At 44.2% G+C, this 26,066-nt stretch overlaps 2 protein-coding genes and 1 long non-coding RNA gene across 3 annotated transcripts in view; 1 reads left to right on the top strand and 2 right to left on the bottom strand.

Moving 5' to 3' along the window:
- Positions 1–1,607: 1,607 nt before the first annotated feature.
- ACTA1 (actin alpha 1, skeletal muscle) lies at positions 1,608–4,457 on the bottom strand. The gene is made up of 7 exons (XM_046027083.1): positions 4,355–4,457; positions 3,361–3,501; positions 2,929–3,253; positions 2,665–2,826; positions 2,378–2,569; positions 2,092–2,273; positions 1,608–2,009 (listed from the first exon to the last, which is right to left on the bottom strand). Exons 2-7 carry the CDS (start codon positions 3,487–3,489, stop codon positions 1,866–1,868), a joined length of 1,134 nt encoding a protein of 377 aa, XP_045883039.1. The 5' UTR covers positions 3,490–3,501; positions 4,355–4,457; the 3' UTR covers positions 1,608–1,865.
- On the top strand, positions 2,738–19,139 carry LOC123955258. The gene is made up of 3 exons (XR_006821229.1): positions 2,738–2,784; positions 5,620–5,764; positions 18,166–19,139. It is a non-coding gene; the product is annotated as an uncharacterized LOC123955258 (long non-coding RNA).
- NUP133 (nucleoporin 133) overlaps positions 11,119–26,066 on the bottom strand; it is a 55,063-nt gene continuing 40,115 nt past the window's right edge. The window contains exons 18-26 of the mRNA XM_046027082.1: positions 25,771–26,022; positions 25,003–25,136; positions 22,654–22,812; positions 21,736–21,871; positions 19,149–19,267; positions 18,093–18,173; positions 17,289–17,353; positions 15,366–15,454; positions 11,119–11,707 (exon numbers count right to left, since the gene is read on the bottom strand). Coding sequence (XP_045883038.1) covers positions 11,571–11,707; positions 15,366–15,454; positions 17,289–17,353; positions 18,093–18,173; positions 19,149–19,267; positions 21,736–21,871; positions 22,654–22,812; positions 25,003–25,136; positions 25,771–26,022 — 1,172 coding nt within the window. The 3' untranslated portion in view covers positions 11,119–11,570. The remainder of the gene's footprint in view (positions 11,708–15,365; positions 15,455–17,288; positions 17,354–18,092; positions 18,174–19,148; positions 19,268–21,735; positions 21,872–22,653; positions 22,813–25,002; positions 25,137–25,770; positions 26,023–26,066) is intronic.

Consider the following 26,066-nt stretch of genomic DNA (forward strand, 5'->3'; position numbering starts at 1 on the left):
GGAAAGCAGGAAAACTAACAGAACACTAATAAAATGTGTGATGTGTTGTTGTTGTTGCTTTTAGAGAAGTCTAAGTAAGGAAGATAATTTTCAGAGGTGGCACATTCCAGTGAAACCACACGATTAATAATATCTGCGCATTTTTTTCTGTCGAAGAGCAGTATCAGAGGTAATGCGGCAAGAAAGGCTACCAGGTTATATTGAAAATTTCTGTGAGTTCCGAACGACCATGACTCATGCAATGATTATGATCACAGGAGAAATGGGTCATTATCTCCTGACATACCTTACTGAAATCTTAATTAAGTGATTTTGGGTTTTGGTTAAAAAACGCTTAATATGACAACTAACTCATGTAACTGACATTTTTCTGGGCTGCTGGCTACATGAGTTATTCAGTCTGTGCACACATGGGTTTAGTTTGCTCAGATATGCCTATGCATACCTGTCATTATCAGTAAAACCTAGATTCCTCCAAGAGGCTAGAACTTCGCGCATTTTTAACATGTATCCACCCTTCGTGGGGCAATAATACACAGCATCATAGACTTGTTCGATTAAAATTTTAAATTCTACTGGATTACTGATTTTCCTGGCATCTGGGTTTGGCAGAATTCCCACCTTAGAGTCCTCGAAGGCTCCAGAAACGTTTCAATGGGCCATACAAGGAGAGAATGAATGAACCTATGGCTATGTGGCTTATAACACTGCATATTGTTAATTCTACTTACAAACTTATTTTCCAAAAAACTTTATTACCTTCTTTGAGTCAGAATCTATTTTATTTAGGTGCCACTGTCCTTGGTAACCTCCACTAGAAAACACTGAGCTGGTTTTTAAACAAGTAGGTACTGTGCTCTCCCAAAGAAACTGCACCCCATTAGCGTATTTTGTGCCTTTAGAACATGGCCAGTGGCGGGAAGGAGAGGGTGGTGTTTCTCCTCCCTTGTTTACCCCTCTTCTTCCACGGCCAGTCTCAGCTCCACTCCCCGCAGACCCTTCCTTGCTGGGCTGCCCTCGGGGTCCGTGTATGCCCCACACGCACTGTCCTTTCTGGACCGCTCATTCGCCCCTTCCTCACCCTCCTCCCACACCTCTGGGTGTGGCTCCTCCCCACCCCACCCTGATTTTTGTACCACCATCACCTTGGCTGGAAGCAAAGGACTTCCCGGTCTGGAAGAGAAGTGACTGTCTTCATTTACAAACGAAAACCGGCTCATTAAATGCAGAACACAACCCCTTCAGTTAGGTCTCGAGATTCGGGAGGGGGACGCCGGTTTCCTTTAAGGGAACGCGGAGCGCCGTAATCGGAGCGGCTCGCGCGCGCCAGCACCGTGGACAGCGCCCGACGCCTGCGGCGGGCCAGAGCTCCCGACAGCGCCCTGCAGAGGGGGAGGGTCCTCAACACACACCAGGGGGCCAGGTCGGGCCTTTAATGGGCCTGCGGGTATTTGGAAATTGTCCTGATCTAGGGGGGAAGGAGCGCACTCCCTGGGAGTGTTGTGAAAAGTGACTCCAGTGACACTTGTGACACGGAAGATGGGGGGACTCTCTCCCTCCCTCGACCCGCCACTTCCCTCCCATGGCAAATAAACACAACAAACAACTTTACGCAACAGACAGAATGGCTGAGTTTAATGCTTCAAGTTTTCCATTTCCTTCCACAGGGCTTTGTTTTCAAAATAACAAAATGAGGTAAATAAGTTAATGTATGTACACGTTATAAACATTGTGTCGCGTTGCGGCGGCAGCAACTGCAGTTGTTAGAGACGAAGTCGCTGCGCGGTGACTCGAGGTCAGCCACCTGCAACCTCAGCAGATTTGTCGTCCTGAGGAGAATTCGAGCGCTGTTGGCGGAATGGGGTCTAGAAGCATTTGCGGTGGACGATGGAGGGGCCGGCCTCGTCGTACTCCTGCTTGGTGATCCACATCTGCTGGAAGGTGGACAGCGAGGCCAGGATGGAGCCGCCGATCCACACAGAGTACTTGCGCTCAGGCGGGGCGATGATCTGTAAGACAGGGAGCGCGTCAGGGGGTGAGGCCCGCAGCCCAGAGCCCACGCGCGGGCAGGGCGCGCGGGCCGCCGCCCACCTTGATCTTCATGGTGCTGGGGGCCAGCGCCGTGATCTCCTTCTGCATGCGGTCAGCGATGCCGGGGTACATGGTGGTGCCCCCCGACATGACGTTGTTGGCGTACAGGTCCTTCCTGATGTCGATGTCACACTTCATGATGCTGTTGTAGGTGGTCTCGTGAATGCCCGCCGACTCCATGCCTGCGGGGCGCAGGGAGCAGCGTGAGCCGGCGGGGCGCGGCCCGAGGACGGGGGGCGCGGGCGGGGCCCCGGGACTCCCGCGGAGGCCGGCGAGCGGGACTCACCGATGAAGGAGGGCTGGAAGAGCGTCTCCGGGCAGCGGAAGCGCTCGTTCCCGATGGTGATGACCTGCCCGTCGGGCAGCTCGTAGCTCTTCTCCAGGGAGGAGGAGGAGGCGGCCGTCGCCATCTCGTTCTCGAAGTCCAGGGCCACGTAGCACAGCTTCTCCTTGATGTCGCGCACGATCTCGCGCTCGGCTGTGGGGGGCAGCGGCAGGAGAGGAGCCCTCAGCGCAGGGCCGCGGGGCCCGAGCGCCACCCCACCCGCCCCAGCTGCCCCGAGCGCCGCGCACCTGTGGTCACGAAGGAGTAGCCACGCTCAGTGAGGATCTTCATCAGGTAGTCAGTGAGGTCGCGGCCGGCCAGGTCCAGGCGCATGATGGCGTGCGGCAGGGCGTAGCCCTCATAGATGGGTACGTTGTGGGTGACGCCGTCGCCAGAGTCCAGCACGATGCCTGCGCGGGGGGCAGGGCGGGCACAAGGCTGGCAGTGAGCGCGAGCCCCTCGGCCTGCGCGGGCGGGGGGGGGGCGGGGGGGCCGGGGCCGCGCGCACTCACCGGTGGTACGGCCGGACGCGTAGAGGGACAGCACAGCCTGGATGGCCACGTACATGGCGGGCACGTTGAAGGTCTCAAACATGATCTGGGTCATCTTCTCGCGGTTGGCTTTGGGGTTGAGGGGGGCCTCGGTGAGCAGGGTGGGGTGCTCCTCGGGGGCCACGCGGAGCTCGTTGTAGAAGGTGTGGTGCCAGATCTTCTCCATGTCGTCCCAGTTGGTGATGATGCCGTGCTCGATGGGGTACTTCAGGGTCAGGATGCCTCTCTTGCTCTGAGCCTCGTCGCCCACATAGGAATCTTTCTGGCCCATACCCACCATGACGCCCTGCGGAGCGGAGACAGCACGCCCACGTTACCGCGGCTCGGAGTGGCGCAGGGCCCCGCTCCACGGAGGTCCCCCGCCCGGCTCCCTCCGCCGAGCGGCAGCCTGACCTGATGGCGAGGGCGGCCCACGATGGAAGGGAACACGGCCCTAGGGGCGTCGTCGCCGGCAAAGCCGGCTTTCACCAGGCCGGAGCCATTGTCGCACACGAGGGCGGTGGTCTCGTCTTCGTCACACATGGTGTCTGGTTTCTGCAAAGGACAGGAAGGCCGTGGAGACACGCGGCGCGTCAGCACAGGAGGCCCCGCTGGCCCGAGAGCCCTCCCTTCCCAGGGACCGACGGGCATCCCCAGCCGGAACGGCGCGCAACCGGCCAGGGGAGCAATCGAAGGGACCCATCCCTGGCTTCTCTCCCCAGGCTCAGGGCTGCGATGCCACGGGGAGAGGGGCACAGGGCCCTGGCGCCCACACGGATAATTTCTCCACCCCGGGAACCCAAGCACAGGTTCCGCCGAGACTTCCCTGACTTCGCCACAGGCTACACGCGGCAGGAGCCAGGCGAGGGCGCCCACCGTCTCCGCGCCTCCGCGGCCTCACCTGGAAGGTTGAGGCCGGCGGGACCTGCTCGCTGGGCAGGCGGCCCGGTGCAAGGACATGCCCATGGGAGGGGCTTTGGCGCTCCAGCCAGGGCGGATTGGCCCATTCCGGACCCGTCTGACATTCCAGGCTCTGAACAGCGGCACCTTTTCAAAAGCCTGATGGCCAACCCAGAGAATAAGGGCCCCTCCTGCTCTTTGGCTCAGGCCTTCGTTGGGAGGTATTGCCCTTGGGACGACTAAAGCAAAAGCTTTAATCCACCTGGCACACACTAAACGCCAGGTAGCGGAGCCCAAAGGGGCTAGGGATAAATTTGGAGACATTTCCAAAAACTGATTGCGTTGTGTCTCCTCTATAAAGAGCGTAAAGTAGGCCTTGGGGCTGATCAGATGAGTCGGTTGGGTTCTACCTCGGAGTTCTCCCGGCTCCCCTAAGTGGTGCCCTATCACCTTGTCCCCCTGTCCTATTGTTCTCCTGTCCCTATCCCCTCCCCCACTCCCGCCCTACCTGGGCGGGTGGCTACACCTGCTGCTCTCTGGCTCGGGCCCGGGTCGCCGCGGGAGGGAAGCGAGGCTTCTCTCGGCGCTGTCCGCTGCGGTGGCCGCTGGTCCTCGCGCTCAGGTTTTATATAGCCCGCGGGCGCACCCCCCCGCGCCGCCCCGCAGGAATGTCGCTCCCCTTCTCGAGCCATATTTGGGTGTTGGGCACTAGAGCCCCCTCCCCCAGCCGGCTCGCGGCCTGGGCCCCCGCCCGGGTCTCCTGCGCTGACCAAAGAAGGAGCGGCCTGGCCTAAGCCCAGGTAACGCGGGCCGGGCCGTATATGGAGCGTCTCCCCGGCCGGTCGGCCACCCCTACCCCCCCCCCCCCCGCGACCCGGCCCAGTTGCCCGCCCGAGGGGATGGGGTGGGGCGAGGGTCACCGCGCGCGCCAGTGGGTGCGTGTGTGCGCCTGCGCTCCCGGAGCTGCACCTGTCCGAAAGGCCTCCCCACCCCGTCCGCTCTGCTCGCACGGGCGCTGCCGAGGGTGCCTCCTACATTTCAACCCTTCTTTGGGTTTACTCAGACCTGCAAAACCCCACGCGCGGCTAGAGGGAGGAGGGAGCCGTGTCCCAGTGGTGGGGCAGAGAGGATGGGGGCAGGAGTCACACCCGGTGTCCCAGGAAGGGAAGGAAGGAGACCCCCGTCCCCTCCCGCCAGTGAACTTCATATTCTCCCCGCTCTACCTACCCCTGAGGCTCCAACTCAAGGGCTGACCCAGGTCGGCTCCCGCCCCCACCACGGAGAGGGATACCGGCGGCGGGAGGGCGCGCAGCTGTCGCGGCCCAGACAACTGGCGGCGGGAGGAGAGGACTGAGAGGCGGGGAAGAGGAGGAGGAGGCACAGGGCTCCCGGGGACAGGCCAGTTCAGCGGCCCTGGCAGGGCCGGGCACAAAGCCAGGGCACCCGGAGCTGTTCGCCTCAGTGAGGTTCAGCACATCTGGGGGGTTAATGAAGGAATTGAGGGGGTGTCCTCTTTCTCCACAACCTGCCCCAGGTTGGGTGGGCCGAGCTGAGCTCCTAAGTCCCCACCTCCTTGGTGGGGCTAAGAGTGTCCCTGTCCTGGAACTGAAAGGCCAGGGTCACCAGGCACGACCTGGTGGTGGAATGGGTGAAGTGCCCTAAGTGAACCTTGCTCGACCTCCCTCCCAGTAAGAAGGACAAGGACATTGCACTCTAGGATGGGTAGCGATTTTTCCTTCTGCAAAGGCTGAACAAACTCATCTTTATATTTAGAGGATGATGCCTTGCCAAGGCCCGGCCGCCAGTCCACCTTGGAGAGTCACCATCTACCAGAGGCCGCTGAAGAGGTTCTATTTATACCACTGATATATGGGGATATGCCTTTCAAATTTTCTAGAAGGATTTGGATCTACTTATGGTAAGGTGGAGTGAGGGTCAGAGGAGGTTATCCAGTTGGTGCCAGTCTCACATTTTCTCTTTTTTGGGGGGGGGTGGGAGGTGGGGGTGGGTGGGAGGTGGGGGGGGTGGGAGGTGGGGGAGGGTGGGAGCGCAGTCCTAAGCCTGCTGTGGAAGCCACAGGGAGACACAATTTTCTGTGATGAACTCAGTGACATGCTTTGAGGGGGTACATCAGTGACACGGGACAAGCAAGAATGGAATGGTTCATTTTTCTGATGTGCTTAAGTGCTCCCAAAATAGTTGCAATTCACATTTGGTAGTGGAACTCGGCAACTGGGACAGGTGTGGCTTCTCTGGAGGGAGGGACAGAAAAGCACATGGAACCCTCCCCTGGAGCCCACATCATGGCAGCTCTTCCTAAAACCGTCAGTCAATTAAGCAATAGTTTGGTTAGGATGGGGCTTACGCACTGGACGCCAAGGGTCAGCTAAAAGCTACTGCGGTTTCCTGTTTAGCTTTTCCCATTATCTTAGAGAATGAGGGAGTGACAGAACAACATGGCCTTCTGAAAACCTCAGGTCCTGCTGGCAGTGGGTAGTGATGAGACTAGAAAAAAATAAACCAGCAAATGCACTACAGGTACAATATAAACGGAAAAGCTTAAATTTTGGCCTGAAATAGGAAGAATATCAAAGAACTTGGTATTTGAAAGGGGAGCGGAGTTGTATTTTCCAAAATTCATGCTCAGTGCAGTTCTCTCTAGCAAGCTTGCTCAGCCCAGAGTCCATGAGCTTCAAGCACAGAAAGCTATGAAGAAAATGCTCAGGAGGGAAGAGACTGAGTCCAGCAAACCTTGTGGCGGGCGACGGGGGTGGGGCGGTGCTGGTGCTGAGGACACCCGGCCAGACATCTGCTTTCTGCCCCTGGGGGAGCTGTTTAAATAGTCTCTGACAGGTCACTGTGGGGCCACCCAGTCCCATTCTGGTCTTGTTGAATTCTCATTGGCCTAGGACTAGACCTCACGGGCGAGTCACGGGCGAGTGGAAAAACTGTCTCCATACATGTACACTTTTGGGGAACACACCAGTGCTCCACTCTCGCCCGATAAGCAGGTGACTGCCTGCACACCCTTCTGAGAACTCAGTAAAGCTCAGCCATGTAGGGGATGCCTGAGAGAGGGCCTGCTTCTAAGGTCTCAGGTGCAGCCCCGCTCATGACACCTGACAGGGCGGTGCTGCGACTCAGCTGTGGGTTCACAGCTCCCTCCTCCGCAGCCCTATGCCTTGAGCACCTCACAAATCTGTTTGCGCCACTCTCACTGGGTCTAAACCCCCTATCGTTTCCTACTGTTTCAAATATGAGTTCGGGGTGCCTGGGTGGCTCCGTCTGTTGACTGTGTGCCCTCAACTCGTGGTATAGGGGTCCTGGGATCGAGCCCCGCAACAGGCTTCCTGCTGGGTGGGGAGTCTGCTTCTCCCTCTCCCTCTGCTCCCTGCCCCCCATTCTCTCTCTCAAAAAAATGTCAAATATGAATTCATAAAACACTTTATATGCTTTCATATTGTTAAAAGCATATAAGCTTCTAACTATTCTGAGGTAAATAAGACAGGTAATAGTCATTCAGTTTTAAGAATCAGAAAAGCAAGGCTCAATGAGCTAGACCACTCCCAGGTCCCACAGCTGGGGCTTGGGTGACTCTCACTAGTAGTCAGGGGGCGGGGGCAGCTTTCTACTTTCCTTTAATCCTCCCCAGCACTTGGTTTGGTTCTGGAAACATAACAGTTCTTCAAGGGTTCTTTTCTGAGAGGCCAAAGACATCCTGCAATGAAGTCAAGGCTTCTGCCTTGGCCATCTGTACTGACCTAATGATTCCACTGGAGCCCTCAGCTCCGCCCCTCACCCCACCACCTCCTAATATCCAGCACGAGAAGTGGGTCAAAAGCTTGCGCTCTGCAGAAAAGTATTTCTGGGGGCATCCTCCCCCCGTTCTGACTGTCATATGTCTGCTTCTCCCTTTCCCTGGGCTCCCCGCCCCCCAGTCTCTCTCTCAAAAAGAAATCTCAAATATGAATTCATAAAACACTTCACATGCTCTCAAATTGTTACAAGTATACAAGCTCACTTCAAGAAAGGCTCCATATTCTCAACTGATGATACTATGTACTCCTTAACACTGACTTGAAGATTAAAACTAGGTAAGTGCCTGGGGCATAAACACTCAACAGCTCAGTATCTTTCCCGTGTCCGGAGGAGGTGAGGGGGTGAGGAGGTAGAAGAGGGGAGCAAAGGGCATTCAACACTGTTAGAACTGTCTGCGAAACACGTCAACATCAGCGCCAACTGAGCAGGAAGAGTCATGTGATTTTACAGGAATTTGGGGTGCACACAGATTTATTCTAGTATTATCTAAAATGGTAAAAGTAAAGTAAAAAAACCCAACCCAACCCGAAACCATTAACCCAAGTGTTCAGATCGCTAGAAGGCAGAGAAACGTCAAATAAAGCCTGGCACAGCCATGCGGTCAAGTGTCCTGCCGTCATTGAATTGTAGACATGCATTTTTGAAGGGGGGCATTCTTCTGTGGGGTGTGAAGAATATCTTAGATGTGACAATGACCTGTGGCTCCAGAGGCCCAGCACAGACAAACCTGACAGTCTATCTGCAGTACTAAACTTTCCCGGTGCGGGTACGGGGGTGGACTGATTAGGACCAAACTGTCTGAGAAGAGTCCTCAGGAACGACAGTGAGAAACAGGCTGGGAAACACTGGATTAAGGAGATGGTCACAGTATACACTAGGTTATGGAATACAGTATGCACAAAGCCAAACTGCCCAAGATACATTCCACTTTTTAAAAGTTCATTTAAGTAATCTCTACACCCAACATGGGGCTTGAACTCATGACTCTGAGACCGAGCATTGCCTGCTCTTCCCACCGAGCCAGCCAGGCGTCCCTAAGAGACAGTTCAAACTGGTAAGTGAAACTATTTCTGGCTGGTGGGATTCCATATACTTTTTTAAAAAATAGGTTTCACACTTTCCTCAGTTTTGCTTGTTTTTTAAGAACTAATGAGGGCACCTGGGTGGCTCAGTCGGTAAAGCATCTGCCTTCAGCTCAGATCATGATCTCAGGGGCCTGGGACTGAGCCGTGTGTGTGTGTGTGTCGGGCTCCCTGCTCAGTGGGGAGTCTGCTTGTCCCTCTGCTCTTCCCCCTCCTCACACTCTCTCTCAAATAAAAATCTTTTTAAAAATTGTTAGGATTATACAAAACTATTTTTTAAATTGTATTTTGGTATTTAATGAGGGGATTTTGCATAGAAATGCTATTTTCTCTTCAGCCATTCTCCAAATTCAAGGTCCAGGAATACACAGGTGGGACCACGTTAGTATTTCTGTAGTTATCAGCCTCAACATGTGCAAGTACGCTGGCTTACAACAGACTAAGAAGTGAGTCCGACGACATTATGGTGTGGCTTTCCTTCCATTCCTGTTCCGAGAGAAAGCAGTCGGCCTCAAAGGAGAAACGTGGCCTTGTGTGCCTGGTGGGTGATACACTTCAGGTTTCTGATTCAGAACCCAAAGTAAAAGAAACAATCCAGTTTTGAAGTTTTCTTCAAAAACGAAATCCTTACATTAGAGGGTATCAGGAGTCTTTTACCTCACTGGGGTTTCAAGCAAGTCTCTTACATGTATCTCCAGTTCTGCCTTCATCCTTGACACATTCATGATTTTTTAAATTCATTTAAGAGAGAGATAGAGAGAGCACAAGCCTGGGGAGAGGCAGAGGAAGAGGGAGAGGGAGACTCCCCACTGAGCAGAGAGCCCAATGCAGGACTTGATCCCATGATCTGAGATTATGACCTGAGCCAAAGGCAGACGCTTAACAGACTAAGCTACCCACGTACTTCATATTCACAAAATCTTAAAACACACCAGCACACAAAGCTGGCTGCTCACTTTCAAAAATGTTATCGTTTGATTTAATCAAAGCTGCAAGCTATGACTTGGAGAAAAGCAAAGACAGAAGTGGAGAAAAAAAAACTTTCCCAAGTCAGTAAAATTTCTCTTTCCTTACAAAACATGCTCACCTTTAAAATGTGTCTTTATCCATTACTCAATTTATATAAAAATCAATTCTTTGGTAAAGACTATGTTGTAAAATTTTAATTTAGAAAAATTATTCAAAATCTTAGGCCTTAATTTTACCACTACTAGTTTTTAAAAATCCAACCATTTCAGTGCTAGGCTACTGACGACAAGACAAGAGCTAGAAGAGCGAGCCTTCCCCCCCCTCAAAATAAGATGACTATGCATTACACGGTGACAGCAGTCATGCAAAATCATGCCATCGATGGGGCCCGGGTGACTCTCAGACTGGCCTTCCTGTCGCACTAGGGATTATTAGATTTGTGGAAGCACGTTGAAGGGGGCACAATGCTGTGTCCCCAGAGCACATTATAACGGACCAGGATCATACAGCTAAGAACTGTTAATGTCAATAGAAAACCAAAGCCTCGTCTTATAAGAAGAGAATTTTAGCAATTCCTTACCTGCCATCTGACAAGTTCTTCCTAACTTCCCTTAGCAACCCTTCAATAGGTTCCTAACCTGGACCCTGATGCTGTCCCCGCACACAAGCTGCAAAAAGAAGAAGACAAGGCTGCTAGTGTCTTTCCTCTGGTTATTAATGTAATGAGCTCCATTAACCTCTTCTTGACAATGTGTTCAAAGGCTGGATGTGAAGCGAGAGGGAAGAGGACACAGACGGCTGTACTTTGTGAAACCAGGAACCGGCCTCTCTTCACCATATTTAACTTCTGACCTTTTCAGCTGTCGGAGCAAGTTGTTTAGTGAGCATTCAACTGGGCCAGAATCTGAATATGCCAGCAGCTCCCTGTCCAATCTCTAGTCTTTATTTAAAGCTGATTAAAAACTGAGTGATGACACTGGTCAGAACAATGACGCTTAGGGAATCACTACTTTTCAGTAAATCAGATGCCATATTAAGAAAACCTATAATGGCCTCTAGCATAACACATGCTTTACATTTGTTAGACTGTGGTAAAGCTGGCATTCAGTGTAAATCACCTTGAAAATACACGGAGCTAATGGAATCGCCATACTGGAAGGCTGTAACTAACACCAATACTATAAACTTATTACATGGTAACTTATCGATAGGCTAGAAAACACTTAAGGGTCTTGTTCCTCTCATTAATGCTCAATTATTTATGTAGAAATATTTAATATTTTCCCAATGAATCAATTCGTTCTCAAGCTCACATGAATTACGCCTTGTTTAGTCTTTTAGTCCTACACCAAGTTAGCAAATCTGACATCGACCTTACTTTCCCTTAGTGGGAAATATGTATTTCCCACTAGCCCCAACCAAAACAGACACCAAATACTCCAGATTCTCTTCAGTGCAGAGTCACAGCCATTTCAGAGACAATCCGTGCACTCTGGTAATGTTTAGAGTTACAAAAACTGAGGCCGAGAAGTGCTTTGTGCATACAAGTAGCCAGAACCAGAGTAAGAATTCCAGAACCCCCAACAGATAAGAAGAGAATGGAAGGGCAGCAAGCACGGAAATAACAAGTGCTACATTTTAGATGGAAAAAGGAGGAGAGAAAATATCTTGTAACAAAAAAACCAAAACTACAGTCAGCCTTACAGTGGTTTTGCAGCAGCTTTCAAATAAAGTATACAAAATTTAGCAATACGTGTTATAAACTGTACAAATTTTTAGATGTTTAAGGCCTAAGATTTTTAAAAGAACATGCTTCCGCACATTTTCAGGAACAGTGACCATTTTTAGGAAAAGTTACATTTGCCCCATAACATAATATTCATAGTTTGCTTTCAAAACAAACTCAAAGTAAGGATTAGACTTCAGGCTTCCGAGCTGGTCTGCTTGCAGGAGGTCGCTCACCTCTGGCAGGTACTCACTGAGCTGAATGCCTATAAACACAAACACAGAAAGTCCTTTTTAATTTTCATAAAACTCCCAAATGAATGAAGATGATTAATGATAACACCTGTGCTTCTATTTAAAATATAATGTCACTCCACTATTGGGAAATACTCTGCTCTAAATTCCTTCCACTGTCAAACATGCTTGCAGGTCTACAGCCTGACATTCTTACTCTGAAGAGGCTGCGGGAGTATTTTTCCCCCTAGTGGTCAAAACAGCCAATCTGATCAAAGCTTTTAGTAAGACTTGAAATAATTTCATTTTCTACACAGCTTAAGTCATTTCTTCAATGTGGAAGTTTTTAACTAATAATCACCTGAAAACAAGTATTTCAAACAATTACATATTCCAACAATTATACATTAATTTCAAACAAATATATAATATCTATTTATATATTCAGGTATTTCAACAACTATACATATTAAACACATATCCAATTATGTACGGGGAAACAATTTAGCAGTATAGTAGTATGAAAGCTAGCTCCAGTGTCTCAAAATATATTATAGCCGGAAATGAGACCGGTGAGGAATTATTTCTTCATCAGACCTCTGTAAAGCTGGAAAGCCAATGAGCACTGATGAAACAGAACTCTTGGAATTAGGACCTGTGTAGTTACAAAAAGATACGTACAATTTTCTTATTTGATAAAGAAAATGGGAAAAAAATTTTCAATTAATAATACAGTATTTTATAATTTGCCATATTAGCATAAGGTTCTCAAAATCAAATACTGAGGTTTTTTTCCCAATACCCTCAAAGTGCCCAGTACTATTTTTTGTACTTAATTATTATATAATTAAAAATCTGGGTTAGTAAATGTTTTGAGGCTAAATTTGAAATATTTATAGATCATTTACTACAATTAAAATACTTTCAATAAGGAGTTTTTATCTGTCAAGCAGCATTATACTTCTGAAAATATATTGATTTTAAAAGATCAATTCTCTAAAAAAAATTACACATCTTATTTGGCTTCTATTTTTACCATGCATGCCCTCTGTTTAGAACTAGTATTTGATGGATTTCTTTTTCTCACTACCATCAGCTCTGTCCTCCTTTAAAAACATTCACTATTGTACATAGTAGCTGTACTATTAAAAAGGTTCCAAAAATAAATGTCTTTAACTTCTTGATATAAGTATATATACCTTTTACTTGCACACATATGTTCATTTTTCTAACAGTTTCTACTTGTTTTTGTTCTTTGGTCATAATTAAATAATTCTTCCTGTAAAATCACAACTTTCCATTCCTGTTGTCCATCTATGATTTATAATCTAAGAATAATAAAAACAGCAAAGTCACCTCTAAATAGCACTAAACATTAGATAGCCACGATTTAATTCTGTGGCACTTTTATGAGAACAATCTTCAAGGAAAGCACTGGATTTGGGTCCAAATGCTTTCTAATAATCTATTAGGCTCATGGAAAATCTCTCCAGTAGTACAGAGAAATCAACCATACCCAGTTATTTCATTTCCAAATACAGAAAAGAGAAAGTCTCAGAGGGGCATTTAGCTCTTTCTGAATTTCAAGTATTTCAAATACTTTCAAACAAATCAGATTCTTCTGTTATACTCCTTCATTATTTCATTTTTAATTTTTATTTATTTTGTGACAACGAAAAGGCTGCTTAATTAACCTTTGTGTTATTTGCTCATCTTTGAAAAAGAATGCACTATTAAATCGGTCATGACAGGATGATCAAGTATTACTTTTTCAAAATAAAAGTGCAGATCAATTCTGAGCAAGTTCCAAGTAATCTAGTCATGGAATTATATTTTCACTGAATCACTTACAAAAGGAGACTAAAAATCTGAAAAGTAACACTAAGAGACCATCGCAGCTGGGTTGGAAAACAAAAGCTTCCAACATGTAAACGCTGAGAGTTTGCTTCTGTTTCACCCCAGAATACTGGTCTGTGTGGTTAGTTTCACACTGTTTTTCTAAGGGTCCCCCTTCATGTCCCCTGGTTAAGCCAGCAATTTTAAAATAGAAGACTGCAGGGACGCCTGGGTGGCTCAGTTGGTTGAGCAGCTGCCTTTGGCTCAAGTCATGATCCCGGTGTCCTGGGATCAGGTCCCACATCGGGCTCCTTGCTCGGTGGGGAGCCTGCTTCTCCCTCTGACTCTGCCTGCCACTCTGTCTGCCTGTGATCCCTCTCTCCTTCTCTCTCTCTCTCTCACAAATAAAAAAATAAAAAAAAAATCTTTAAAATAGAAGACTGCAGAATACAACCCATTACAGAGGAGCTGGGGCTATGAATCTGCAAAATACTTGTAGGCATTCAAAGGACAAATGTCTATTGAGTGACTACTATGTACCAGGGACTGGGTTCGTCATATTTGATGTAGATTAAATAATGTATCTTGCATATATATGTATAGAAAACTTTCAAATGTGTGTAAATGTCAGTATGATGGATAAAAGTCCTATCCATTTAGAGGGATTGAATTTACAATAACTTACCACTGTGTATTTTTTCCATTTGGTATAAAACAGAGTACCCTTATATTTGCAAAGATTGGTAAACACTAAGTCTATTTTGCACGTTGCCTGAATTTAGTATGACACATTTTGATAGAATTTTCTATAATAAACATGAGCCGCACATATGTAAAATGTGCAAAACGCTCATCTCTGGTCTGACACTCTCCATACATTAAGCTCCCAGTAATATGAAAAAAGGTGAAAGTACATACAGTTGACCCTTGAACAACACAGGTTTGGACGGCAGGGGTCCGCTTACCTGCGAATTTTTTTGACAGAGTAGAGTACTGTAAATGTATTTTCTCAATAACAATTTCTTTTCTCTAATTTATCTTATTATAAGAATATAGTATATAATACGCCTGCAAAGTATGTGTTAACCAAAAGTTTATGTTATTGGTAAGGTTTCTGGTCAACAGCAGGCTAACAGTAGTAAAGTTTTTAGGGAGCCAAAAGATTTATGGAATTTTCAACTGTACTGGGGTCACTGCCTCTCATCCACACATTGTTCAAGGGTCAACTGTATCCCCTACTTCATATTCCCGCTGAGAACAGCATTTTACCTACAAAAGCTTCTTTACCTAATTTACTGTGTCTCAATCAGCAAATGGAATTTTGCTGATTATATTAGGTACAAAACATGCAAAACATACCCCCTTCTTTTTTTATTTTGTTCTTAACATGAATTTTAGAGTTTTAATGTCCAAAATGGACGTGTAAAAGCATTTTGTAAATTGTACTTTAGTACAGTCCATTATATATCAAAAAGTTATTTCTCATTTATATATCATTTCAAGTTCTCAATCTTCACAAGAGTTAACCGAAAAATTAAGGAAAATGGTTACTTCTGTCATACAGAGTTTTGGTGTCACAACATGTGAATCCATTCCTTGTCCATCCTGAATCAGCAAGGAGACTTTGCCCACTGGAGTCCACCAGGACCCATGTGGATGGAGACTTCACCCTGACCCATTCTCCCCCAGTTGGGAGAGGAAAGAAACATTTTAAACAAATCTCTCTAACTCTGAGTATGATACTATTTAATCTTAAACTGCCCTGGCACTGACACCTTGGAAAATCCCCACTATTTTCAGATTTCTGAAACTGAGGAGTGATGCTCTAACTTCCAATATTAACAAATGACTTACCATCTTTTAAAAGTTTCTGTAAGATTTTCACAAATATACTGTCTTTAGATACTTCAATTGGATCATCCTTACCATCTGAACTGGACCAGCTAGAAAACAAAATTGCAGGAAGAAAAAGAAATCATGGACATATTTGAAATAAATGACTTCTGTTTGCTAGTTTTATTTTGCTGGTTGTGCCAGGGGTGGAGAATCTTGAGTTTTGTAATACTGTTTCAAAGTATTTAAATAAGGGAGGTCTGAATGTTGAATATACTTAGAGTCCCAATATCAGATACAAAATGCTACACTCAGGTAGCTATTCACCCAACACAATAGTATGTATTTGATGTCAAAACAAAGTAGCAAACCATCTTCCCCCCAAAATTCTATAAATAAATAACAAACCTAGTAAGGACTCCCAAGTACAATCTTCAGACCATAGGTAACAGTTACAATACATTGTAACATACTCTGCTTTTCATAAAAATAAAATGGTAACGAGGGTCTAGTATAATGTTTTCTGTATCTAGTTGAGATTACTGCTCGCTCACACACACATACACACACACACACAGAACCACTGCTTTGCAGTAATCAATGAAATATTCCACAATACCTTAAAGTTTTTAAAATTTTTTATTTGAGAGAGAGACAGGAAGCGAGCATGGCAGGGAGGGGCAGTGGGAGAAGTAGACTCCCCGCCAAGCGGGGAGCCTGACTTGAGGACCCAGGACCCAGAAATCATGACACGAGCCAAAGGCAGATGCTTAACTGAATGAGCCACCCAGGTGCCCCAACACCTTAAAGTTTTTAAACATGAAGCCATGACAAGGAATTCCAATCAAATGACAGCATACTTTTTTTAAGATTAGAAAGGAGAATGAAGCGGGCAGAGGGATATGCTTCAGAGAGTGACCTCCAAGACCAAACAGAACAACAATTTTAACTATTTGGGAGTGATCAGAAGAAGAAATGCTTTAGTAAAAATAGTTCTCCTGCAATTTCTCAGCACCATATAAAAAGGAAAATTTTAAGTAGGGAAGGGTGTTAGCACTCAAGTTCTCTCAAATTCTTTTCCTAGCAACAATTCAATCCCCCAACTAATTATTCTGTCTTTCACTGCCACCGCCTTTCTTTGCCACCATTTCCCATGGAAATCTCCCTTCTCAGGAAGGAGATGATCACGAAAAAGAGGTCTCAGTAATTTACAGGAGAGTACCGATACTCTAATATACTTTTTGTTTAAAACAAATGCAGCTTCTTTGGCAGAACTGGCCCAACTTCTGTGAAAATCAAGAACATATATATTTCTGTGCAAACTGACAGTCTATATTTTAAAATCAAAAGTAGAGGGGCATTTAGGTGTCTTGGTTAAGTGTCCGATTCAGGTCATGATCTTGGGGTCATGGGATCGAGCTCCACACTGGGTTCTGCACTGGGCATCCAGCCTTCCTGAGATTCTCTTTCTCCCCCTCTCCCTCTGCACCCCACCCCTGCTCTCCTACTCAAATAAATAAAATCAAAAGAGATTTATTATACCAGTGGTCCTAAGTCCTTAAACTCTTCCTTAACTACTGAATGAGAAACTTAGATTACTAAAACATACAATAAAATTTTTATAATTATGTTAGAATATAATTAGGTTACAAAACCATTTGATACATGATATCATAATCTTCCTCAAGAGTCCTTTTCTAGGGGCATCTGGGTGGCTTAGTGGGTTAAAGCCTTTGCCTTCAGCTCAGGTCGTAATCTTAGGGTCGTGGGATCGAGCCCCGCATCAGGCTCCCTGCTCAGGGAGCCTGCTTCCTCCTCTCTCTCTGACTGCCTCTCTGCCTACTTGTGATCTCTGTCAAGTAAATTAAAAAAAAAAAAAAAAAAAAAAAAAGAGTCCTTTTCTAAAACCATAGCTTAGATTCATGTTATGTTATGAGAACTTACTTATCTCTCTGAAGAGCTTTGCAAAGGATTTCCAGTTTTAGATCATTTATATTTACATCTTCCTCCTTTACAGTAAAACAAACAAAAAAATCCTCATTAAGTCCTGATTTAAAAAAAATACATGTTTAAATTTGAGTTAATTAATTCTGCATAAATTATTTACTTTAATTCATAATTTAAAAAAATTTCCTTTAAGACATTAATACTCAGAAGAGTAAGCCAATTAGTAACTGTATGAGAATTAGTTTCTGATTATTCTGTAATAATCTGATTTTATCAGGAAGCTTGAAGGGCTAAGATTTGAAACAAGGTACCAATACACTACATTTTTAAAATCTACCAAACTGCTTCCAATTGCAGGGCCAACTATTTAATCTACAGAATTGTCATTATAACCACCTCCTCTCCCCCAAAGAAACAGCTCCTCTTAGGGTGAATACTATGAAGAATAAATCGATAAAGCAATGTATCAGACTGAGGAACTAATGATGATTTAATAATGAAAGAGAAAAAAATGCCTCAGGAGTCTGAAAAACTGTGTTTTTATTCATGCACAGAAAAAGACATCTGGGAATGTGTGAGAATTATCAGGAAAGGGAATCTCCTGACAGCTTTTCTAAAGAGCTATACACATTCCAAGAGTTAGGAAAAGCTGAACCAGAGAGTCTTTCTAAATTAATACACTGTCATGATTGGCTAAAAGATTTATTTTTTTTTCTCTTTTTGTATGTATTTAGTTCTATAGAAAACTAAATATATAAATTGTGATCCTTGCCTGTGATCATCTCAAGTGATTTTACTTACCGCATCAATATATTCCAGCAGGTCCAAAGCTTTCTTGAAATCATATTCATTAGCTCTTCTGTTTTCTTCACAGATATACAGCTGTGGCAAGTTCAAATAAGGTTGAGGATTATTTTAAGTCATCATATAACCAAGACTAGAGAAATTTATGGAGAAAAATACATCATTCTGTCTTTCAAGTAAGTCAAAGATATCTTTATTTTATCATAAGAAAACTATCATCTTTGGAAATTACATTCCATCTATCCTCATAATAAACTGTCCTTCAAAATGTGCCTATGCTCAACAGTAATTAATTTGCAAATCTTGGTACATACACCTCTAAAATATCAGTAAATTTATATTCTTAGGTTCAAGATAGTACACATATTTCAGTATCCTTTCGAGCATATTCTTTGCAATATGCTATATAAGGAGAGGCCATTGTGTGCTCAATTATAGGAAATCTGTTACTAGCGATGGCTAAAATACCGATGTTTTTGAACTGTCTTCTTTTCAATAAAATTAGAACAAATTCAAAGTGATCCACATTGCTCTTGTATTTGAAACACTTTCTTGAAAGGCAAAGAGAGAAGCAGAGTTAAGGCTACGAGTGTATTTAACAACAGAAGTATCTTACCCAGGCTGCAGTGCACAGTCTAGCTATGCCCTTAGGAATGTGTTATGTTCCAGAGGAAAAGGGTGAGGTCAGTACTCATAGGCTATGAAAATCCAGTTCCTTAAACCATTTTTCTTGCGGAAGAACCTGAGCTGTACCTCATGGTACATATTTGTCCTCTGCTGGAAAAGAAAGTACAAGTACTTTCTTCTGGTCACCTGCATGAGCATCTCTAGGAACAGGTGGAGATTGACAGGGAGGCAGAGGCGGGTCCACTACTTCCTGCTAACGCGCATCCTGATCTCCAGCAGCTTCTAACAACTTATTCTAGGGGAAGGGGAATGCTACCAGAAAAATAGAAAGTGGGAAGATGACCACTCATAGAACTATACCATCTGACTCTAGAAATACCGATGTGTTGTTTTGAGACTCAGGTGTGAGGATGGAAAGGCACGCACGCTGATGAGCTGAGGGGCAGTCAGCACTGGCATCGCACTGAGACTTAGCTGTTTCTCCGCCAGCAGCTGTTCAGGCAGGGTCTCCTGGTGCAGTAGAAAGCGCTCCTGCTCAGCCATTTCTAGAATTCAGAATAAGAGGCAGGGAGGGCAGTAAACTCTTCTGCTCTATCATAAAACAAATCTGAATTAAAACAAAACAGAGCATCTCTCATGGTAATCTCATCACTACTTGGTGATCTTAAAATGTTATTACTTCTGCTACCTCTTGAGTTCTGATGTTAAAACATATTCATGGCTTGATTCAAATCATAGAAACAATCAGTCACCAGAAATAGGAGGGGCGAGAAGAGCTATGAAAACACACGCTACTGCTTGAAGGAGTTGCAGAACAGATGGCTACTCATGAGGCACAAGTCCCTCAAATCAGGGGTCACCCAGTCCCATGTTATTTAGCTCAGTAACTCCCACCAGCGTTTCTAATATACTCTTTCACTGAGGGAAATGATCTATTTAAAAGCTACCATGAGGGGGCACCTGGGTGGCTCAGTGGGTTAAACCTCTGCCTTCAGCTCAGGGCATGATCTCAGGGTCCTGGGATCGAGCCCCACGTCGGGCTCTCTGCTCAGCGGGAGCCTGCTTTCCCTTCCTCTTTCTCTACCTGCTTCTCTGCCTATTTGTGCTCTCTCTGTTAAATAAATAAATATATTTAAAAAAAAAAAAAAAGCTACCATGAGTATATTCCAGGAAAAACAAAATCTGGAAGTTGAAGCACCAAACCTAACAAGCAACGATAACCTTAAGAGGATGAGGTGACCGGGTGAGGCTCACTTGGGATAAGCTATCAAGGCTGCAGCCCATTCCCAGGTTTTGCCCAGGAAAGTGTGGTGGGCTGCAGGGGAAAAGGACTGAGAACTGCCATGCAGTCTCATAAACAGTGGTCACAGCAAAGTACAGTGACCAAAGCACAAATATGCTCATAATGACATCACTCCACATGATGCTAATTTTATAACAATCACATGAATCATTTTTGTGCAATTTCCATACCTAGAAAAACAGACTGGGAGGATACACAAAATAGTAACAGTAGTAATCTCTGAGGCAATGAGATTATATAGACAATTTATTTTTTTGTTGTGTTTTTCCTGGTGATTTACAAATTTCCATAAGGAATTATCATATAACCAGAATTATTATTATTTTTTTAAAGATTCTATTTATTTATTTGACAGACAGAGATCACAAGTAGGCAGAGGCAGGCAGAGAGAGAGGAGGAAGCAGGCTCCCTGCTGAGCAGAGAGCGTGACGCAGGGCTCGATCCCAGGACCCTGGGATCATGACCTGAGCCAAAAGCAGAGGCTTAACCCACTGAGCCACCCAGGCGCCCCAACCAGAATTATTTTTTAAAAATCTACTCCCTATATCCAGATACACTGATGACAGTCTGTAGGTAATTACCGACACTTGAAAATACTCCCACTGTTTTAAGAAAGCAAAAGTTAAGAAGTGATCAAATCAAGATGGTGACCAGAGTTCCAATGATTTCTGGTGGATGGGGGAGCAAAAAATAAAACCCTGATTTGATTAACATGGTCTAAGTCTGGTGACCAGGCTAAAATTTGGCTTCCCGTGTTAGACTATCAGCCAACCTTACAGAAGCAGGGGGAGCAGCAGGGGGAAAGGGAGAAGCAGGCTCTCCCCTGAACAGGAAGCCTGTCGTGGGGCTCAATCTCAGGACCCTGAGATCATGACCTGAGCTGAAGGCTGACACCTAATGAATGAGCCACCTAGGCGCCCTAGATTTTTCATTTTTAAATGGCGAAATAAAACGCTTTACTACCATTCTTTTTGGTGTTCAAATTATCCCCAGACTTGGCCAGTGGAGGCTATTGTGTTGACATCTCTACATTGAACTTGCTTTCTGGCTAAACAAGACTTCCCAAGACCATTTCTTCAATATCCTCATTTCCTTTTACTGAGAAATAGTGAGATGCCAAAGTACAGGACTAGGCATACTTATGCTCCTGGGGTACAGAAAAACTTTAATTTTAAACAATCCTGACTCCATCTGATTATCTCCGATTCAAACGCAGTACAGGGTTCTTCCTCGTCCTCCTTCCAGATTTCATCTCCCTTCCCCTTGGTTCTCAAACATAACAATATATCCAATCAATTTCTCAACCTACAATATAACAAAATAATTGTATACAATTATGATGCCAAAAAGTTTTGAATTCTGAAACTAGTAGCTTCAAAATTACAACTATCTATAATAAAACCCACTGAGTAAAGGCCAAGACTTCTTTGCAGTTCTTCCTGTTCTTAGGATACGAGTCACTAAGGGTACTCAGAGCACTCTTCAAATCATATAACAACCTTCTTAGGAATTCTTAATTAACATACAAATTTTCTCTAAAAAACAGAATCCCAAAAAATACATACTTGAGTAAGTGTCTAACAACACTGAACAGAAACCACTCTTCATAAAGGAGAGGCAGATTCTGTGTCTAAGGAACCCTATTTTATGATAATAGGAATGCACTAAGTTCACTGATAGCATGACTGATGTTCAAATCCTTTCTTTTACCTTCAATTTTTTCCTGCAGTATATCCTCTGAAAAGTCTGAAGCCAATGCAGCCAATTTACTCAAACCAAGAAGCGTTTTCTTCTTTGCAAAGTAATGAGTTTCCATGTTTGCCAAACCCAGAAGTGTTGCATGAGCCTACAATAAACAAAATATGAAAAGTGGTAAGATTCTGTGTACTAATTTAAGTTGAAAACAAAACTGTTTTCCCCCGATACGAATGAAAGATCAGATCCAATACCAGCAAACCTAAAACTGATCGGTAGCGGATACCAGGAGTAACCACTCAATAAAATATCAACCAGCCACACTAATTACTGGGAAAAGAAACACGTATAAAACATCTGTTCCATAATAACTATATATTCAGTTGAACAACTTGCCAAGGAAAAACTTTAAAATTAATTCTTGTACTATTTTTACTCATAACTTGAACATTTTCATTACAAAAAAAGGCAATAGACTGTTCTTTACACATTAATAAAATTTTTGTACTTTACTGTAATAGTAGTCAAATCACAAAAGATACTTTTTTTATTGAGACATTAAAAGTAATGGCAACACTACCATAAATAAAAAAGAACAGTTTACTCAAATTATGTCAGAGAATAAGAGATACATATTTCAAATAATCTCTAGGGGCACCTGCGTGGCTAAGAGTCTGCTTTCGGCTTGTGTCATGATCCCAGGGTCCTGGGATCGAGTCCCGCATTGGGCTCCCTGCTCAGCGGGAAGCCTGCTTCTCCCTCTCCCACTCCCTCTGCTTATGTTCCCTCTCTCGCTGGGTCCCTCTCTGTCAAATAAATAAATAAAATCTTTAAGAAAACAGAATAATCTCTAAATAGTATTCTAATCACTAAACTACACTAATCAAGTAAAAAACTGCCTAAGTCTGCTCAGTGTAACTCAATTGCTCTTACCTTTTCTAATTCTTGGCTGTTAATTTCATGTAACCAGCTGAGATGTTCATGAGCCTGCAAAAAATTCGCCAACTCTCCATGCTGAGAAATGGGCTGAGATAATAATTTGCCTCGCTTTCCTTTCTCCAGATACCAACGGAACAGAAAGTCTGAAAAATTCTACAAATAGTAGGACAAAGAATCCAATAATATTCAGTAATATAATTTTTAAAAGTACATTTCTATATTAAAATATTAATTTTTTTTCAAAGGTCTTAGATTGCAGAACAGAAATCTTTAAACACTTAGATTTTCTATGTGGTAAAGTCCTAAAAAAACCTTAAGTCACCTCATTTCATAAATGGGGAATTCAGATTCAAGAAGAGGATCTTGCACAAGATCACATAAACTTTAGATGTGCATGGTGTGGTATGGTAGCCACTGGCTACATACAGCTGTTTAAACTTAATTAAAATTTTAAAATTCAGTTCCTCAGTCACACTAGCCACATTTCAAGTGCCCAATGGCCCTATGCCCTATCTTAGACTATATGAGTAAGATCGCCAATGTTACAGAAAGTTCTAAGTGACAGTGCAGATCGAAAGATTCTTCAGGGTTGAATTCTGTGTCAGAAGGCCATGCAGGTGTGCTTGATAAATAAGAATCTAGAGAGGCCCTCAGTGCCGAGCTGGTTTTTCCCACCAGACGTTTGCTGAATGCTGGGTAGTACGGAAGGCTAGGGTTGGAAAGGAAGACCAAAATGTCCTACACAGTATGTAAGAGATGTTTCCACTACAGAGGGAACTCTGCGACAAACACACCAGTCCCACAAGACTTCAAAACTGGAAATGAAATGAATGTTAACAAAGCCACAACCAAGCCTTGGCCCACCCCTATTCTCGATGAATTGAGTGACCTCTCATCCTCTTTGCCTCCCCAAATAAAAAGAGCATTCATTTCCATCTTTAAGTTTCTTTAATACAGAATATCCAAAATAAAACAAAAAAATTACAAGACATAAAAAGCAGAAAAATATGACTAGTAAGAAGACAATAGAACAGACCGGAGAATGATCAGATTTTGGAGGTAGCATGGAAGGATTTTTAAATAACTACTAAACACATTAAAGAAAATAAATGAATGCAAAAATGGATGGAAAATGTCAACACAGGATTAGAGTCCACAAAAAGAATAAAAATCATGGGGCGTCTGGGTGGCTCAGGGGTTAAGCCTCTGCCTTCAGCTCAGGTCATGATCTCAGGGACCTGGGATCCAGCCCCACATCGGGCTCTCTGCTCAGCAGGGAGCCTGCTTTCCCCCCTTTCTCTCTGCCTACCTCTCTGACTACTTGTGATCTCTCTCTGTCAAATAAATAAATAAAATCTTTAAAAAAAAAAAGAATAAAAATCATGATGGGCCGGGCGCCTGGGTGGCTCAGTGGTTTAAGTCTCTGCCTTCGGCTCGGGTCATGATCTCAGGGTCCTGGGATCGAGCCCCGCATCGGGCTCTCTGCTCAGTGGGGAGCCTGTTTCTCCCTCTCTCTCTGCCTGCCTCTCTGCCTACTTGTGACCTCTCTCTCTGTCAAATAAATAAATAAAATATTAAAAAAAAAAATCATGATGGGCGCAAAGTATTTACTAGACCCTAGTCAAATATTCTAAGTTACGCCCAGTTCACAATATACTATTAACACCATCAAAAACATGGTTGTGAAAGAGTTGATGATAAGGACAAATATCAGTGATGTATTAAGGGAAACAAGCAATTGGTGAAACATGTTTGTCTACAATGTTATAGAGTATGAACACTAGAACAATACAAACCAAATGTTAAAAAGGGTTCTCTCTGGGTGGTGAAATTGTGAGTGACTTAAAATTTTCTATTTTATAGACGTTTTCCGAATTTTATACAATGTCACTTTTATAGTAGGAAAAAAATCAGTTTTTACATGAATATCAACTGACTGAATAAAGTGGCTTTAAGGAGCAACTAAAATTCACCTAAACATTGTCATAATGAGAACTTTAAAAAAAAAAAAAGCATTATGTCATTGAGAAAAGCTGAGCTCTCCAAAAGCTGTAGGATCCTGTGCTCCCATGAAATTTTTTCAAAGTTTTAAAACTCTCCCAATATTCGTCTACCCAAGTACTTTTAATTATAACTAGAAATACCAGAACGGAAATGAGAGTTTTAACACTTTGTTCAAAGGTCAAAGAATCTTTCAGTAATATTTGGAATTGTCTGCCAACTTACAAAGAAACATAATGTACAAATTAGTATCTAAGTTAACAGCATCTTCCTAAAAACCCAACATTTGAAATGGTAAAACCAACTACACAATCTACTGCCTACGTCCTCAGTGTTCATTACCTGATCAGCAAATTGGGTCATGTAGCGCTGGAGTCTGGTCTGGTTGTCGGTCTGCTCACACATCTGTACTAAGATATCAAAGTCACAGTACTTTTCTGCTAATGAAGCAGCCCATGGGTACTGGCCTAGTGTGACTATAAAAATGAGAACAGATGGAAAAAAAAATCCTGTTAGTGAAAACTTAATATATGATGAAAAAAATATTACTTGAAATTTTACCTTTAACTCATACCATACTCTAAAAACAATTAATGGAATAGAAACCATTCCAGTTACTGGCATTCAGTTTCATAATCCACATAAATTCATTAAAGACACAAATTTAATCCACTGCTTGTTCCTACCTACCTAGGAGGCTATGCCCTTCCTGTGTGTACAAGACCCTCTTCCTCATTCTAGCTATGAAAAGAATGTGTCCTTTGCTGAACAGCCATACTCTCCTAGCTGCGCCCTCTAACAGCCCTCATCGTGCTCTACTGGGCAGACTAGTCATTTGTGTAAAGGTCTCAGATGACAAGCTTGGAGGACAGTCTCCATTTGTTGCTAATTTACCTTTTCAAATCCTCTTCAGCATGGTACTTGTACCTAGGAAGTATTGAAAGCAAGGCTGAACAAAGGAACACAGGAAGCTGTACATATATGCATTAAGTCCTCGGTTACGGTTGGGTAAATGACAGTACACTGAACACCCTGCATTAATGATCTGACTCCTTCATCCGTTCTGCAAATTCGAAGACCCATGGCCCTCGCTAAATACCATGTACTTACGAAGTGGAGATAAGAGATCTGATCTCTTCTGGAGGTACTCGATCTCCAGACTGTTGTATCTTTCTTGATCACCAGATCGGTCCAGAGACTTCAGCTGGGAAACATAACCATCCAGGAAGCAATCAATCAGGGCTACCAGCTGTTCTGTCAGAATGTTTCGGAGGTTGCTGTCTGCCTGAGGATAAACCACTTTCAGGACAATCCCATGCTGGCGTTCTATTACTGTTCGGATGCCTGAAGGACCACTTGTTGCTGTGAAATCACACAAATTAATACGGTAAGTAAGGGCTCTACAC

This window comes from Meles meles, chromosome 13 (genome assembly GCF_922984935.1).
Source record: "Meles meles chromosome 13, mMelMel3.1 paternal haplotype, whole genome shotgun sequence".
In the NCBI taxonomy this organism is placed as follows: domain Eukaryota; kingdom Metazoa; phylum Chordata; class Mammalia; order Carnivora; family Mustelidae; genus Meles; species Meles meles.

What these genes read in the sequence shown, in the direction of transcription:
- ACTA1 (XM_046027083.1), bottom strand. Translation starts at nt 3,489, where the DNA reads ATGTGTGACGAAGACGAGACCACCGCCCTCGTGTGCGACAATGGCTCC. An exon ending in TGGGCCGCCCTCGCCATCAG is followed by an intron (nt 3,254 to 3,360) that starts GTCAGGCTGCCG and finishes TCCGCTCCGCAG; the next exon opens with GGCGTCATGGTGGGTATGGG. An exon ending in CTTCCAGCCCTCCTTCATCG is followed by an intron (nt 2,274 to 2,377) that starts GTGAGTCCCGCT and finishes TGCGCCCCGCAG; the next exon opens with GCATGGAGTCGGCGGGCATT.